The sequence below is a fragment of the Cygnus olor genome, chromosome 1 (genome assembly GCF_009769625.2).
Source record: "Cygnus olor isolate bCygOlo1 chromosome 1, bCygOlo1.pri.v2, whole genome shotgun sequence".
Taxonomy (NCBI): Eukaryota; Metazoa; Chordata; class Aves; order Anseriformes; family Anatidae; genus Cygnus; species Cygnus olor.
In genome coordinates, this window is record NC_049169.1 from 152,083,097 (window position 1) to 152,097,262 (window position 14,166).

Genomic DNA, 14,166 nt, shown 5'->3' on the forward strand with positions numbered 1-14,166 from the left:
ATTCCTATTTTGTTAGCCCAGAACGAAACCAAAAAGGTATTTATATGGGCTAATGGAGGCAAGACTATACTTACAAGTTGCAGATTACAGTGCAGTCAGAGGTTAAGCTATTTATTTCTGCTTGTGCTCTGAAATAACATTTCACCTGACTTTACACATTGAAATACACTAATTTATTAAGATTTTAAAAAAAAAAAAAGAAAAAGGAAATGTTTTGCTCTGTTAAATCAACTTGAGGAATGTGTCTATAAAAACATATTAATATAGTTAATGAATTTTTAATATTTATGTGATTTTTTTTCTTGCAGGCATTCATGTCAATGTTTCAGATTCTCACACAGGAAGGATGGGTAGATGTCATGGATCAGACACTGAATGCTGTAGGACATATGTGGGCACCAGTAGTTGCCATTTATTTTATACTATATCATCTTTTTGCTACACTGGTAAGTTTTGACTTGCAAATGCACTGTGCTTTTCTTTGTTTTGAATTACTCTCATAACTATTCAATGCTTTTCTCATCTAGTTAAAACTAATTGTGATGCTTATTTTCAGCATAGGGGGCTTCCGTTTTAGTTCTTTGATGTAGTAGAATTCACCCTTCAGCCATGTGGCATAAGTGGGGAGCCTTTGTTCTGGTGTGAGTTGTTCTTCCTAAAATTCAAGTCACACTGGTAGACTAATAATATAATTGTTAACTGTCTTGTGCCTTCACAGCTCTGATGATTGCAGACAGAAGCAAGCACTTTTATTTATCATGTTGAAATGGTCTTCTCAATTTCCATTGCGGTTTCTTTGCAGCTATAATTAAAGTCAGAATTGTTAAGCCTTAGGATGCAAACTCCTAACTATAAAGCAGTGCTTTCCTGTTGTCTGATGCAAAATCAATGCATGGAAAATATGTGATATAGTATATCAGGCAATAAAAGGATGAGAATTAATGAAGCAGTTCCTGCATGTGTATGAAAATGGGGATTATATATAAAAAGATGTTTTTTTTGTATGCATTTCAAATGAGATGATTACATTTTTCAGTAGAGAAAATGGTATGGAAAACATGGTTTTGGAAATCCTACATCAATAAGGGCTTGGCACCATATTTTGAATACCAACACAGAGAAAATACCACAATCGGGGGAATAACCATCTTATCCACTTTTATTTCACTCCTACTTTTGTTCATTTTGTATTTTGCATTCACTGCAGTTTTTGATGCACTTATTCATATTTTCATTTTCTTCGTATTTTTTTTTGCTCAGTTGTCTACTTAGGTGAGGTGCTAACTGTATTTATACAATCTCCATCAGTTTCCTGTTACATTTTTACTTTATTATGTGTTCCGCTTCACTCATAATGACTGACTGATCAGACTGTAATTGTGGGTGCAGGAGATTTCTTCACATGGGTTTAAATCCTCAATAAGTGGCAGTAAAAGGCATTCATTTCTCTTAGAGCTGCTTAACCAAATTAAAATATAATCTGAGCAAAGGTACATTGTCAGCAGTTACATGGAACTTATACTTTTAAGGAGTATTGGGTCTGGAAAAGCAACTTCTTATGCCAAAGAAATCCTTAAAACTCCATGGGAAGTGGGGAAAAAAAAGCAAAAAGGAAGAGGATTTTGGTCATGAATTTTAAAAAAGTTGCTGGTTAGCGAATCTTACTGCTTTTTTTTTCCAGTGTGAACTGGAATCTGTTTTTTTTTTCCCTCTTAGATAAGCATTAAACAAGTAATAAACTAGTGCCAGGTGGCCTCTGTGCTAAAAATTCACATCTTAATTTAAAAGTAACTTAGCTGTAAGAAATTTTTAGTATTCTGCTTTATGTGTTATGTTTTGAAAGAATTTTCTGGGATTCCTACATTTGTTTACTCAAACTACTTATTTTGCTAGGAGCTGAATCACCTGTCTGTACACCGTCCTTCACTCCTTTTCCAGGTCATTCACAGTTTAAGTAAGCAGTCCTTGCTTTGCTCTATAAGTGTATACTCCTCATTCACCTGTGCAAATTTTATATGGATGAAGAAACTATTTTTTAAGAGAACTTTGTAAAACGACCTGGCCTTATGAAGTTGTTAGCTTCAGTTCTAAGATTTTCCTCAAACCTTGGAAGAGAAAAGCTATGTAGGACAAAGTTGTCTAGAGGCAAAAGAAGCTTAAAGAAAGAAAATATCGTGGAATTGGTAAAGTAGCATGAAAACGGTTGGGCTGCTCCTGAAACCAAAAAGAAGAGATCTAAGAATAAACAGCCCTAAGTGAAAAACAAAAATGAAATGGAGAAATAACTTTCACCAGCCAGAAGAAGGGGGAGGATTAGAATTGAGAAGTGATAATTGCAGGCATTTGGCAAAACAGACTATAGAGCTTTGGAAAGAAATGAATAGGTTTCACATGAGAAAGCAAAGAAAAGTTGAAAAGCTCAAAAAACAAAACCTCTCTTGGAAGTCAAGACTGTTATTAGTTGAGATGGCGGTGGAGGAAGTTAAACAAGTAATAAGTTTACTTTTAACTTTTCTTTTGTGGTACGTGGTCTTAGGTTCTTGTTGAAGAAAGTGAAAACGGAGTTAATGAAAGTCTTAATGCCTTGATACAAATCTGTGCATGAAGCAGCAATGCTGTAAGCGGTGATATATTTAATGAGTACTGTATTTCTTTTTCGTGTGGAACAATATTTCCTTAACTAGTATTCTCTGAGCTGCAGGTACTAGAGTATCATAGGCTGTGTAAAGTATCTGAAGAAGAAAAACGCCATACTGTAAAATCCTGACAGAATGATAGCAAAACCGTTCATTAGCAATTGGGAATCAAAGTGCTTTGTGCCACGGATTAAGTATTTTTTCAGAACTCTGTCCTGGTTTGCATTCTGAAGGCTATCTTAACTTTCACAGTTCACAGTAATCAGATCATCGAAAACAGTTCGAAGTCCTGGTTAAGTACGTGGCATATTTAATGTGTCTTTTCTAAAAGATGCAGGAAATTCTAAATATTGCTAAAGACAGTTCACTATTTAAAAAAAAAAAAATCCCTTTTCTGAAGACTGGCATTTTATAAGTTTATGAGTGAGAGTCCTTTCTTTGTCTTCTTTCCAGTATGCTTGAACGACAGCAAACTTCAACAGTTGTGAACAGATATGATTGTCTGCTCTAGTTGTCAGTCAGTGGTTCAAAACCAAAGAAATATTTTAGGCCTGTAACTCCTGTAAAAGAGATGAAATCCTTACTGATATCTCTAGGAAATTGGTGCTTGCCTGTAGAAGCTCAATATGTTTGTAAATATTTGCCTTGATCCTCAGAGATTAAAACCTTTGCAGTAGCTGTAAAGCTACATCTATATGCATTTGCTGCTTTAAGACATGTCATCTGAAGAGAGATGCTGAATCGAGGTATCCTCCCTCACCTACATCCATTCTCCGCCTGTTCTGTCTCCTTCACAGCTATGTCAGTGAAATTTTCCCCTTCTTTGGCCTCTAGTCACTACCTCTACGCAAGGAAAATATCTGATATACACATACTTTCTTTTTCTGTGATTCTTCCTCCTAAAGGTATATCTACACAATATTTAATGGACAGTAATTGAAAATGCATGTGTTTCCAACACTGTGGCTCCAGATGCACTCAAATAATTTTACTTTTCTTTCCAAGTGCAGTTAGCTACTTTGCACAGAGACATTGTGAGCATTAAGCAAGTCAAACATGCCAGAAACAGTTTACTACTTACAAAATGACTAGCAGGCATATATAGGCAAGCGATATTAGTTCAACAAATGTCAAAGGCAGTACCCCCTTTTACATCAATAGCACCCTCACTTTTCCATTGTATTTAATAGTATTTCTTGAGAAATATAAGGCAAGCTTTAAAAAATAATTTGTAATTGTTTTGTAGATTCTACTCAGTTTGTTTGTTGCTGTTATTCTGGACAACTTGGAACTTGATGAAGATCTGAAGAAACTTAAACAAGTAAGAACATGTTTTTTCTGTGCTTGAAAGTATTTTCAATAAAACATTTCTCTACTGTTGTTCTTATGGCAAAAGATGTGAGACATTTCATGAGTATGAAGAAAACAGTAGATGTTGAAAAGAATAGCCGTACTTTGATGGATAGTTGACCATCACACAATATAAGGTAGAAATTAAGAGATTATTAAAAAAAAAAAAAAGATTTAGAAAATAGCTTACATCATAGAATCATTGAATGGCTCTGATTGGAAGGGAACTTAAAGATCATCTAACTCCAACCCCCCAGATTGTCATATATTTGAAATGATGTAAAAATCATAGCTAGGTAATCTTTTTGCTTAAAATCTGCTTGTTGATAAACAAAATGTTGTTTAGCTTATTTTTGTGTTCACAAAGGCTCTACCATGTGACTACTGTACTACAGCCTAAATAGTTATAGGTCTGTATTTGCACTGCACTATGAAAAAAAAGGCGAAAATAGTGTTTCCCCTTTACCACATCTGTCATCAGTAGGATATGAAGCATCACCAAACCATGGACCCACTTCTGCAGAGGGTAAACTTTTGTAAGATGTAGTTCCCATAGCCTTTTGTAAGTAAAATTAAGTAAAAATACTTGATTTACAGCAAGGCAGACAATCTCCCTGACTTTAGGCCTCAAATGTTAAAATGCTATGAGCCATATGACAGTATATGAGCACGCTGTGGAACCGCCGCAGGTGAGAGTACTGGCAAGAGTCAACAGACAGGAAGCGATAGAGGGGCCTACGTTGAATGTGTTGGGTGAGTCCTAAAGACACTTGTCAAAGTTACCTTGCTTCTTGATTCTCCAGATTTGAGGATCAAGATTACCTAGAAGACACTGTTATGGGTTTGAACCCCAGAATGAAAATCACATAAAACAAATATAACTAGAGGGCTCATGTTGGCCATTCTGACCTTGTGGGAAAATCACCAGAGAGGAAGGTGTCTCTATGTTTTACATAAATACACGGGTGTGATTTTATTTGTGCAGAGACACAAAATCATAAGCATTTGCCTATTTCATGTGTGAGATAGCATACTGAGAGCTTAATATGTCGAAAGTGCTTTCGAAATATTTGGGTTATAGCCTTCTTTCACCCATCATTTGTTGGTTTTGTTTTTCTTTAATGTGCATCAGCAATTGGTGTAGAATTTTATTCTTTTAATCCTTGAAAAATAATCTCCCAGACAATTTACTTATTTTGCACTGAAGCTAATGTGCCAGATTAACTTTCCCTTATTTTTCCGTCCATATTATTTCTCTTTTAGTTTTAAAGTTGAAGTTATGCATTTCTTCATTTATTATGTTTGTATTGGTTGTGCTTATTTTCTATAAATTTCCCATTTGTCTAAGAATGTTAAATGTGGATTTAAGGATTGTATGTTTCATGTATGCTCACTGAATAATAGTAATGTGTCAAACTACTATTCCTTCCCAAAATTCTAATATTCAGGGCACTACAAAATAAAAATATAGGCCCTTTAAGATCTTTTTTATAGAATTCAATCTAAAAATCATTACGGCATTTGCTGCTACAGTATTAAATATCAGTGTATACTGCAAATGCAGTGAGTTAAAAGAGTAGGCATTTTCGGGCACAAAGAAATATAAATACTGGATATCAGTTAATCAGCTCACATATGTGAAATGAGAGATCTTATAGTTGATTCTGGGATGGCCAGACAATCTTGAGTATGCAAATTGAATAGACCAAATCAAGTTTACTCATTTTGTTCCTTACTAGTCTCAAGAGGTAAAATGATCTGAAATGAAAATGACTCAGATATATGATAAGCAATGTGATATCATACTGATAATCTTACAGGAAAATTTTCATAATGTCTGCATGAATTACGAGCACAAATCAACTTTCTGAAGTGAACAGCTTGGGACATAAAATCCTGTAGCTTTCCTGTGAAACTTGGCTTCTTTGATTCATAAACCACTTTTAAAATCTACCTTTGCTTATGAGATGACAGCAGCATGACTTCATGTTTTAGGTGCACTCCTCTGGAACTGGAGAACAAAAAGCAATGATGAGAGGCTGTGGTGGTTTTACCCAGCTGGGCAGCTAAACTCTACAACTGCTCTCTCACTTCCCCTCCTCAAAAGATGAGGGGGAGAAGAAAGTATGACGGAAATTAAAAAATAAAAAATTAATGGGTTGAGATAAGGATAATTTAATCAAAGGGAAAAGGGAGGAAAAAACAAGCAAAGGACACATAGAGCAAAGAGGGGAAAAAAATATTCTCTACTTCCCATCAATGAGCAATGTTTGGCTATGTCCATGGAAGCAGCACCACTTGCAGTGCTTGCCACTGTGTTAGCCCAAAATCTTCTTAGCCAGGTAGTGACCCTGTCTCCATCATAACCATAGAGTATAAGTAGACCACACTCAATTAAAAGACGTAAATATAATTATTGAAAAAAGTCCCCGAATTTCATAACTTTGAGAGTGGCAGCAGCACAACTACACAAGTTGGATGCTGAGCCATAGTAAAACAGATGCCCAAGTGGGCAGACCTTCTAGCTGCCAAACTTTCTAGCTGTCATGCAGTGTGGCACCATCACTTCACCAACAGTACATTTTATTCCCATGACCAAGCCAGTATTTAAGGGAAAGGATTGCACTTTGCCATTGAACATGCCAGGTTTTTTGACTCTGGCTTAGTGATGCATTTATTATACACCATTTTGATGTATAAATGTATCCAGGTTGGCTGACAGTGATTCCCTTGTATTTATGCTTTAAAATATTACTTTAAATAGTAGCCTCTCTTCAAAGACTATTGCTCAATACTACTGAATATATTCTCTTCTGGTGTTTTATCCAAACAAATTCATATGAAAAGTGTTGTACAGTTTAAAAATGCTTAAGGTGAAAGAAAGTAAGAGATTGGTTCTTGGAGCTGAATCACGGGGAATTATTGGAATGATTGCACACCTGACTAAGTGACTAGAAGAGAAAAGGTTTCCTGTGAGGTAAATGTGATGGTATCACAGGCTCAGTGCTGATAGTGGCTGTGCACTATTATACTGAAATATTGGTTGTCTTATCTCAGAAGATAAAGCAGGAAGAGTTTTTAATTCAATGATATTTTGAATTCTCCACTAAAAATGAACTATAAGAAGAAGGAAGACTGTGAGGTAATTGTTATGTTTTAATCAAGACCATTTCTATAAGGAAACAGATCTGTATCACTGCAAACGAAGTTTTTTGACATCTATAATTCAAAGCTGAATGGTGCCAAGGGATAAATCAATCATTCAAACTGTTAATGTAAAAGACATTGATTTGTTAAAAATGGTGAAACTATAATGCTCTCAAAAGTATTTCTGTCCTCATATTTGCATTTTTTTCTCTACATTTAATGGCTGTTAAGCTTGGGGGCATTTTCAAATGATGAAGTATTGGATGATTTTCAAGGAAGAAGGGAGAATATGACACCTAGCTAATAATCCCTTTGGGATGTGTACTTCTTAATTATAACTTAATTCATTTTCTTGATCTTGATAACAGAAATATTATTACTTATCTTTCAGATTATTGAGAAGGGACTAATTTGCTAATATTTGCAATGTACTCTAAAATGTAAAGTGATATATAAACACTTGGTATTCGTGTTGGTTCAGTAAATGTGTTTACATAAGAATAAATCCAAGCAAAGAATACATTACACAAGTAGGAGATTATAAGTAAGAATATAAAATAATGTAATTAAAAGCTAGTAAACTTTTAGAAGTAAATGTACCTGTGTGAATTTATATCCTCAATTTATTTGAGGATATATATCATGATTCAGTTTTCAATTAGATCATTATATAATATTCTTTCCAAAAGTCTAACCTCATATAGGGCAAAGAACACATACAACTCACTTTAACAAGCAACTAGCTGATATTTTTTCTCTTTATTGTACAATGTGTGATGTGTGTATTATTTATTGTACAGTATTCAAGTTTTGCTGTGAAGACAAAACTATTAATCGCCTTCCTGACTTTCTATGATGCCCTTCATAAGTATCTGGACCAAAAATAACACTTGTAAAAGATTGATTTAAGTGATTTACTTAGCTTCACAGGTGTACATAGGAATAGAATCTATTTTTCCAATACGCCATTCAGTTGGTTTAGGAACAGAATCATTCTTTGTATTCTTACAGCTCTGTGTTTCATTCACAATATGTCTCCCATCCCCTGCCACATGTCTCATCTTGGCTTTGTCTGCCCTGATAGCTCATGTCAAGTGAAAAGGGCTTGTACAATAGCTCATGTTCACTAGCTGTCTGTACAATAAACTTGATCCTTTGCTGCAATACAGACTGACCCTAACACGTTAGCTCATCTTCAGATATGAGGTTGATCCTGCTCATTCTCCAGTGATGCCCTCTTCTGTGGCGTTCAGTGTATCATGAGTTATGCGGATGACAAAGATCTAAGGAACAAGAAATCTATCAGCTACAATCTTGCTTTCCTCCCCTTTTATTCTTTTCTTCTGCCCCCTGTCCATAAACTGTTGCTTAAAATTTAAGAAGCTGAAAGGATTTCTTTGAAAGCCAATTTTTGGACTTTTCTTTCTGGATATTCAGCTGCATAGTATGAGTTATAATCCAGGTGTTGTTAGACTACTTCAAAGAACTCTTAACAGATTGTGAAGCATGACTTTCCTTCACAACAGCTCTGTTAACTTTTCCTATCATATTTTCCACACATTTACTGATTTCAGGGTTGAGCCCCAGAGGTTGTCAAAGCAGAGAGAGTATGCAGGAAGCATAACTGATTTGTATTTGATCTGTTCTTATACTCATTTCCCAGACATCTTCTGCTGGTCGTGTCAGAGACTGGACACTGGCGAGATGGACCTTTGATCCGACCCAGTGCAGTCATTTTTAAGCCTCTAATTTTCCATAATCTGAACAGGATTTCAGAAGCAATTTGCAGGTAGCACGATGAAGAACTAAAGTCATAGAGCTCAGTGATGGTTAAAACAATGCACCATATAAGTGTGTTGTATTTCCACAAGGGAAAGAGCAAGCCTCTCAAGCATCTCTGAATGTAAGCAGTTCTTCCTTGGCCATGTTATCCTACTTCTGTAATCCTATTTTCTGGAGCTCCACAGTTAAAATATATATAATTTCAACAGTATTAGAAGATAAAATGTTCTTGATATGCTTTATGCTTGTGATAACAACCCCTGCCTACCTTACTAACTTTGAAGGGTTCATCTTAAGGCTTATATCAGATGAGATTGTTGTGTCCCTATTTTAGAACTAGAGAATCAAAGCTGAAGTGTCATCTTTAGGTTCATATATAATTTGACAACATCTGGGTTTTCATACATGGAGAGGAGGAGAACAAAGTCCCTCTGGTGCCTAGGCCCCTCAAGTCAGACAGGAATATCCATCCACTTTCAATTACTGAAGTCATACATAAGTGTAGTCCTGCTGCTTCAAAGGAATATTCCCTTAGGGAAGGTCAGATTTCTGTCATACCATCACACATGTGCTGTCTTTGCTCTCTTGTGCGCATTTAAAACATGAGTACAGATTGCATTCATTACTAAAAATATTTTCTCAATACATGCGTTACTACCTAGCAACAGAAATTCTTGGAGGAGTTAATAGGAATATGCAGTAAGGACGTTTTTCTTCCAATTTAATGAAATTCTTATTCTCACCAGTGAAGGTACTTGCCAGATATACATACTCCTTTCCCTCCCATTCTGCTCCACACCATAAAATTCATACAAGTTGTTTTTTTTTTTCCCTGAATCCATATCTAAGCTGTATATGCAGGAGGATGCAGAGATGTGTATAAGTATATACATATAGTATATATTCTTAAGAAATCCTGCCTTTAGAAATACATTATTTGGCCTCTGTGCTTTTAAAAACAGCAGATGTTTACTACGTTTAGTTTCACTTTTTTAAAATCCCAATGTTAACTCTTTGACGTTGAAAACAGAAACTTCCATAAACAGAGAAGCCTGGAGATAAAGATAGCTTCTTTGCTTCTTTTGTCTTTTGTGATAGGTTCTTGTTTTTGGCAACAGTTAATGTCTGAACAACTCAATTTGACGTCAGTGACTTAGGGTCAGGTTTTAAAATGCTTAGAAGCTTTCCAAAATGAAACAGTTCAACAAGCATCAGTATTCTTGACAGGATTTTCATAGTGAAAGACAAGAAGGAAACCGTTAGGTACTCTGTTTGACAAGAAGGAGCAATTGTAGCAGAATAAAGTTAATCAAGACTTGGGTACTATCCATTCGATGATGGCATCTGGTTCCGTAGTACTCCTTGTTGTCTTTTGTGGTGGTGGTAGTGATGGGGGCATAGGGAGTAGGGAGGTACTGGTACTAGAATCCACTACCACCTGATTGTCCAGAACTACAGCACCAGCAGGGTACAGATGTCTTTAAAAATAAACAAAAGGGAAAAAAAAAAAAAAGGAAGAAAAATTTTAGGTGTTAATCCGTTTGGTCTTAAAATCTGCCTTGGTTTTTCTTTGATTTTTTTCTAGTTTTGTTGTTAGGGAAACAGAGCAATTAACACTTCTTTTTTTCTCACTAAGCAGTTACTTCTGTTTCTTCACTATTCTGCTTGGTACTAAGGTTAGAAAATCCCTGATTTATAATGAAAATTTTGGCCTCTTACTATGTAAAAGAAGAGTACCTGGTGTTTACTGAACATTATACAAAATATTTCTGGGGACAATATTCTAAAAATGATTTTGATACCGATCACTTTTCATGCAAGAATGCATACATAAAATTTTGGTTAATGTCAGTGAAGACAGGGTAAGTTAGTCTTTAAAAATTGTGCTTAGTCCTTCTACATTATTCTCTAAAGTAGCATTAATTCAAATAAAAGACTCAAATCAAAGATTTATACTAAGTAGGATAAAGTATTTTTTCAGTGTTGTAGGATTCTGATCACCATAGCATCTGGTTGATTTTAAGAGGGTTACTGGAACCTAGTTGCTTGTAGAGTTGTAATTTTTATTCAACTAATAGCAGCACTCACGTGCCAGAGAATTCCAACTTACATCCTAAGAACAAATATAAATTTTCCTTTCTGTGATTGCTATAGTTTTCAGTTTTGTTTGTCTGTAAGCTGGAGAGAAAAAGCAAAATGTATACCTTTGATCTTAAGTTCACATGCAATCAGTTCAAAGAATCATAGACTATGCTGAGTTGGAAGGGACCCACATGGATCATAAAGTCCAGCTCCTGCCTCTGCACAGGACCACCCAAAAATCAGACAGTGTGTCCCAGAGCATTGTCCAAATTCTTCTTGAACTCTTGCAGGCTCGATGCCATGACCTCTTCCGTGGGGAGCCTGTCCCAGTGCCCAACCACCCTCTGGGTGCAGAACCTTTCCCTGACACCCAGCCTGACCCTCCCCTGTCCCAGCTCCATGCCATTCCCTCGGGTCCTGTTGCTGTCCCCAGAGAGCAGAGCTCAGCGCCTGCCCCTCCGCTCCCCTCATGAGGGAGCTGCAGGCCGCCATGAGGCCTCCCCTCAGCCTGCTCTGCGCTGAACAAACTAAGTGAGCTCAGCCGCTTCTTGTACATCTTTCCCTCTAGGCCCTTCACCATCTTTGCTGGCCCTCCTTTGGACACTCTCTAACAGCTTTATGTCTTTCTTATATTGTGGCACCCAAAACTGCACACAGTTCTTGAGGTGAGACTGCACCAGTGCAGAGCAGAGATGGACAATCCCTTCCCTCGACCAGCTAGCAGTGTCGTGCCTGATGCTCCCCAGGATGCGGCTGGCCCTCCTAGCTGCCAGGGCACACTGATGGCTCATATTCAACTTGCCATCAGCCAAAACACCAAGATCCCTTTCTGCAGTGTTGCTCTCCAGCCTCTCGTCCCTCAGTCTTGTACGTATTCAGGGTTGTCCCTTCCCAGTTGCAGCACCTGCTCTTGTTAAACTTTGTATTATTGGTGATTGTCCAGCCCCTCAATTTGTCAAGATCTCTCTGCAAGGCCTCTCTGCCCTTGACAGAGTCAACCATTCCTCCCAATTTAGAGCCATATGCAAAATTACTTAGTATACCTTCAAGTTCTGCATCCATGTCAATTATGAATACATTAAAGAGAACTGGCCTTAAAGTTGAGCTCTGCAGAACCCCACTAGTTTTTGATTTTACAGTTATTATTTTTATGCAGATAAAAATATTTCCAATGTCTGGGCTTTTCATATCTAACTTAAATTACATGTTTAAATTACATGTCATTTCATTCAAATGTCATTCAAATTACATGTCAATTAAATACATGTTTTGAATTTCTGTTAAAGAAATCTCCAAAGAATAATTAAAAAAAAAAAAAAGTGCACTTAAAAAGATGCATTTATTTTTGAGACAGAAGTAACAGCATATCTTCTCTTCAGGAGAAGCTGAGGACACTGGGTTTGTCTAGTTTTGAGGAAAAGAGGTGGAGAGGCGACCTCATTGCTTTCTACAACTTCCTGAGGAAGGGAAGTGGAGAGGGAGGTGCTTGTCTTTTCTCCCTGGCATCTAGTGGCAGGACACTTGGGAATGGCTCAAAGCTGTATCAGAGGAGCTTCAGACTAGACTTGGATAAACTTCTTTACCAAGAGAACAGTCAGACATTGGGACAGGCTTCCTAGAGAGGTGGTTGATGTGCCTATCTGTCTTACAGAGGACTTTGGATAATGCTCTTGACGATATGTTTTAACTTCGGATCAGCCCCAGAGTACTCTGATATTTGATCTTTGTAGGTCTCTTCCAACTGAGACCTATTCTATTCTATTCTATTCTATTCTATTCTATTCTATTCTATTCTATTCTAATATACACTGAATAAATAAATAAATAAATCCTTAGAATTCTCTGTGCTTATGCAGTAAGCAGCACAACAAAACATTTTCATGCTTTTGTAATTTATCCAACACTCAGAATTTTAGAAGCTACTATCCTCAAGTTTTAGAACAATTATGTACCAAGAGAACAAATTCTTATTCTTTTAGATAAAGGTTGCATTTTATAAAATGTCAAAGGACAGAATTCATGTTACTTTGTTAGCCATGCAAAAAGTTAGACATTAGTCTAAACTAGTCATCTCTGCTTCCCCTGTAGTCATAGTCACCCTCTAAGAAATGACTCATACCTTCCAAAATGGGTGCTCACTTTTTCTATTTATTACAGAGGGAGTCTAGACAACTAATTAGGCAGTGTCTGACTTCCAATGGATAAAGTTTAATGACATGAATCTCCAACTTTGGGAACCGTGTTTCATTGACATTTAATAGTATGGGTGCTTTTACATTACTGAGGCCCAAAATCACCATCTGTAATGTTAAGCATCTTACAGAAGTTCCTTGGTTGGGATCCTAATTTAGGTTAGGCACTCACATGTTAATAGAAAGAAAGAAGCACAAAAATCAACATTTAAAGCTGCTTATCTCTGTCCATTCGCAGCAGAGAAAGAGTTAGTAGTTTGTGAACTTAGGTTCATAAAGTAACAGGTTCCTGGCTTTGGCACTTCAGTTAGTTTTCTAAAGGTGTGTTACAAGAATCCAATAGGGTCTTTGCAGAGTTTCCCAACTTCCGTCTTTATGGGCACAGAAGGAAATACGGACCTTATTCAGTTGAAGAGCAAAAGGTATCCACAGAAAAAAAAAAGACAGGATGGACTGTGTGAAACCAGATATTCACCATTTGCCATGGGAATATGTCAGAAATGTGGCTGTCATGGGTCTTAATGTATCCCACTAAGTTTTTTTAGTTATATTTGGTCTTGAAAGACAAAGACACAAATAATTGCTTCCCCAGAGAATAAAGCTCTAACTGTACCATCAATAATGTTGAGGATATCCATCTTATTTTCCCTGCACTGACACATTAGCTTGTGTTGCTACATCAATACCAGAATTCTGGGATTTTTTTTTATTTTTTTTTTTTTATTTCCTATGATACTTCATTCTTCTTGTCAATATGCTCAGCACCATCGTTGTTATGGTTCTAGTTTTTTCACCCGTCATTTCTTTTTCTTTCTTATCTAGATGCAATAAGGATAGTCTTTTGTTTACATTAGTTCATATGTTCACATCTGCCTGTATTCACTTCTCCCCATTCATTGTCAAAGAGATTTATCCATCCTTCTATCATTGAAAATTTGCAAAACAGCCATCTCTTTATTAAGAGAGCCTCCAAAAAT

General features: G+C 36.4%; 1 protein-coding gene across 3 annotated transcripts in view; it reads left to right on the forward strand.

Annotated features, from left to right (window-relative positions):
- The window catches only part of NALCN (sodium leak channel, non-selective), a 234,875-nt gene that overhangs the window by 144,795 nt on the left and 75,914 nt on the right, over positions 1-14,166 (forward strand). For all 3 annotated transcript variants that reach the window (XM_040537921.1, XM_040537936.1, XM_040537929.1), the window contains exons 14-15: positions 309-446; positions 3,883-3,957. In XM_040537921.1, the coding sequence (XP_040393855.1) occupies positions 309-446; positions 3,883-3,957 (213 nt within the window). The remainder of the gene's footprint in view (positions 1-308; positions 447-3,882; positions 3,958-14,166) is intronic.